The sequence below is a fragment of the Anopheles maculipalpis genome, chromosome 2RL, assembly GCF_943734695.1.
Source record: "Anopheles maculipalpis chromosome 2RL, idAnoMacuDA_375_x, whole genome shotgun sequence".
In the NCBI taxonomy this organism is placed as follows: Eukaryota; Metazoa; Arthropoda; class Insecta; order Diptera; family Culicidae; genus Anopheles; species Anopheles maculipalpis.
The window spans coordinates 49,084,908-49,089,073 of record NC_064871.1 but is presented as its reverse complement, the minus strand read 5'-3'; the positions used below and the strand labels follow the sequence as shown (position 1 = coordinate 49,089,073).

The 4,166-nt window shown below is 39.8% G+C and overlaps 3 protein-coding genes across 3 annotated transcripts in view; all 3 read right to left on the bottom strand.

The window, feature by feature from the left end:
- The window catches only part of LOC126559223 (myosin regulatory light chain sqh-like), a 75,462-nt gene that overhangs the window by 31,195 nt on the left and 40,101 nt on the right, over window positions 1-4,166 (bottom strand). The window lies entirely within an intron of this gene.
- Window positions 1-4,166, bottom strand: part of LOC126559687 (DNA topoisomerase I, mitochondrial) — a 524,180-nt gene that overhangs the window by 502,418 nt on the left and 17,596 nt on the right. The window lies entirely within an intron of this gene.
- On the bottom strand, window positions 2,633-3,060 carry LOC126559456 (uncharacterized). The gene is made up of 2 exons (XM_050215619.1): window positions 2,966-3,060; window positions 2,633-2,888 (listed from the first exon to the last, which is right to left on the bottom strand). Exons 1-2 carry the CDS (start codon window positions 3,058-3,060, stop codon window positions 2,633-2,635), a joined length of 351 nt encoding a protein of 116 aa, XP_050071576.1.

Below are 4,166 nucleotides of genomic sequence, written 5' to 3'. Positions count from 1 at the left end.
GCATCCCGTCGTTGAACGATAGCGCAGTATGTGTGTGTGTGTACAGAGAGTCTGTCGTCCTTGATCCGCGAAATTCCACGGATTTGTGAAAAAGGAGGAAGCAAAAGTAACCAGATAAGTCAATATAAAATATCCGGGTTACACTAAGGGTTTGAAAAGTGAATCAACTCGCTGTTGATAATGTATCGTGTTTTAAGCGTGTGTGTGTGTGTGTGTGTGTTCGTATGTATGTATGTGATGTATGTATGTTTAAAAGCAACAGGCAAATGGCCAGATGTCTTGGCTGCCAGTTTTGTACGTGTGGCTGATGATTGTAAATTAGCTGGGGTAGTAACAATTAATCAAACTGCCTGCAAAAGCCATCGTGGTGACACACCAGCAATGGTGTCGGCATGACGTAGTAGCAGCAGCAGTAACTAAAAGAAAAAAACGCATAATAGCCACATGCAGTACGCGCGAATGCACTGGGGAAGCGGGCATAGGGAAAGGGTTTCGGAAGTAATGCAATAATAATGATAATGATTATAATTACGTACATAACTATTATAATAATAGCATTAAGGAATAAAAAAGACAGAAAGCACACCACATTAGTTGCCAAATGTGCGGCACACAACGGACATGCCAGGAACCGACCGATGGACATATTTCAAATCCGACGGTGTGTTTTAGCTTCACTTTAAAAGCGTTAGGAACAGAAAGTGGATAGAACCACACACATGTGTGAAAATGGTCACCTGATAAAGGATTGTGAATGTGAGCGCGCAAATCAAAGGTCCAATAGTAGCAATGGTCCGATATAAAGCGTCGTATGTGTAAATTACCAATCTATTAATAATATGTATTGCAAAGCTCATTTAACAACGTAACACGAACAAACGAGGGACTAATGTTTTCTTGTGTGTGTTTATGTTTTGTTTTTATTAAGAAAATTAATTGTATCACAGAAACAACTCCCTCTATGCTCTCTTCTTTATACGAGAAGCCATAGTGCAACGTCATACAGGTGCCTCAAATGCGGAAATTCAGGCTCGTTCAAATGGAACCGTTGCGTTACCGATGATGATTTTTCTTAACTTGGAGCAAAACAGGTTTTTTTATTTGACTTTTGTTGTTTGTATTCTTTTACTTTAACCATTGGAAAGAAGAAAAAACGCTTGCGAAGAATTAATTTCCAGATCGTTAACACGATCCTAAGTCATGTTCATTTCAAGAAGTCCGCTTTTCCGCGTTTGAGGCGCTTTTTTATGAAGGCATAAGTACCAAACAATTCCTTCGTGCATTGCAATACACACACTCATACACAGAATGCACATAACAAACAAGGAATTGCTGGGAATTGAGGCAAAAACTGCTTGAAATCTACAATAAAACAATTATACCGATGCTTAGGGACGCAATTCTTTGGGTTGATATACACATTTATTTTATGCTTAACCCGCTTTCGCACACACTGTTTCGCAAAACCTTCGTAGGCCGTAGGTCTAGCAGGGTTGTACTAAACCAAAACGAACTAACAGCAGTTATGTGCCAAAATCGAAAAATACGATGAATCACAGTAAAAAAAAAACCCACAACGAGAGAAGAGATGCTTATGTTTAGCAATGCTAAAATTATTACACACGATCATCATGTGCAAACGCATCTTCCTTATCTTATCAAAGCTTCCGTATCCTAAACCAACATTAGCATTAGATACTTTTGGTGTGTTTTTATTTTATTTTGCTTCCATTAAATTACGGTAATGCTGTGAGGATGATCGTTTCTTCTTCTATAAGTTTATATAAACGTGTACAGATACGGCCTGAATACGTGTGGATAATGCATAGTAGAGCCCAAAAAACGGACGTTAGAGATTTAAAAGAAAGCCCGGGAAATCCATCTGTTACGCAGTATTAGGTTTCGTTCGTGCATTGGACACAGAGTATCGTTTGAGGACGTAAAAATAAGGGTTACAAATGACACCAGCTCACTTAGCAAACGCAAGCATAACGACGCGTTAGTATGATTGATTGAAAGTTTTGTTTGGATTGTTTGTTCGTTTTGTTTTACCAGTAGTATAAGAATGTTCAGGATAATAAGAGCAGTTGAGTGCAGTAAAAGAGTAATTGGCAAGCTTAAAAAACACTGAGCTTCTTGCTTTTCTCCTTGTCCGATCGCACACAATGCGTATGATCCTTTAAGAATCAGTAAACAGCGTATAATCCGGGCAGAGTTGCAAATCTAAGCCATAAAAAAACGGACTTAACTGAGGGTGAGCTTACGACCTTCTGATTTGCACCGCGACCATTTCAAGTGGGTTTTGTGTTTATATATTGTGTAAAATTTATCAAAGTGTGTACACGATTCTGTTTCATATCTGTTCTCTCCTTCTTTTTGCTGTAATCATCCCCGACTCTATCTCTAAATAAAGTACGCGACGCAACTGTAACCCGGTGTGGTGTACGACGAACTAGGGGGGAAATGGTTTGCTTTTTTTGAACTATATTAAACAGGAGAGAATTACAACTTACTATAAATGAAACCGAAAACATCTGACAAAATTTGGTACGCATGCAACATCACTACACATCACCTAAGAATGCCACACAAAGAATCGAAACATAATCCTACAACGTCACACGGTACACGCTTATTTGTCCTTCTTGTTATCTGCCTCACACTCTACCGCATCGTTTTCACCCTTCTCCTCCATTATCGTATCTTTTTCTCCACCTTGGTCCAGCTGTTTGGCTCCGGTAAGCTCACAAACTTGCAGGCTTTGATTGTCCACCACCTGCTTCACCTTATCATCGGATGCAATGCTGGACCGTTGCTCCACCCGTCTATACAATTGTTCCTGGTTTTTCTCCAGATATCCCGGTAGCCAGAATATAGCTTGCACTAGCCTGAAATATGTAAACAAAATGAGTTATATATTGTTTTATATTGTAGGGATTAGTTGGGGAAATTATTGCAAACTTGCTTGAACAGCACCCAGCCGGAAAAGACCAAACATAAACACGTGCCGGATGTTTTTACCATCGCCGCATAGTCGGGAACCACTTGTTGATGCTTCATGTTGGTCTGCTAAATCTTCTTCGGATTTCTTTGATATATTGCTGATAAGCGCGCGGAAGCTCGCCGTAAGCCACTGCCAACACTCGAGACAAAAGCAGTTACAGCAGGCACACACGCTTCGGTATTGATTGATCCCTCCTATTGGTCTATTCAACACAGGGCGCTCGAGGATGATACCGACAGTCACGGACAGTGTACGCACATATTCATAAACCGGGCTGTTTTGGTTCTATTATCGTCATGGTGATAGGCTGGAATGGTGTTAGTTGATCGACGTGTCCTCACGAATCATGTCCAGCCGGTGACGAATGTTTTGCTGTCGTGGAAAATGCATTGATTTTCTCTCAACCAGAGAGGTCTCCCATGTCTTGGTTTTTCATACATTTTTAATGATTTATGACATAAACGGCGGTAATAAATGAAGGTCGTAACAAGACTCACAAACACATTGCTATGGATAAATTTAAAATTATTAAACTGTTTTGTTGGCATACAGTTGTGGCAATTAATAAATTAATTTCTTCTTTGTTCAATTTATTTTTAAGTAAAATCGAATCTGTATCGCCTAAAAATTATCGGAGGCGTTTTGGAGGATTATTCCTTCTACAAGAAGACCGTCAGGACTTAAGAAAACGAGCGTTGCTTCAACTGCCATAACGGAGAACTGTAAAGTCTCTTAACTCTGCTTGACCCCTTCAACCTTGATGGAGGTCGTTGGGCACGATAATGATTTAATAGATTTATTGCAAACTACGTTGCTGGATGGTGAGTACTTTTGAATGATTCTGATACAATTCCCGTCCTGAGTATGCAGATCTACTGTACCGAGGGAAAGGCTAAGAGTTCACGTAGTTTAGTGCACTTGATGTTAGTTGACGTCTCATCATTGCTATCACTTTGTGAACTTTGCTGTCCAAAAAGTCGTTTGGAGCGAATCTTTAAATTTTCGACTGTGCGACTTATCATGCTATTATTAAGGTTTTTCACCGGCTAATATCTTTCGATCAAACCCCTTAAAAATTTGCTACAAATGAAGGTATTTCAATCAATTATTTCTGTACCACCAGCGTATGCTAGGCTCTGGTCGAAAAATGCTCCCCGAGCTT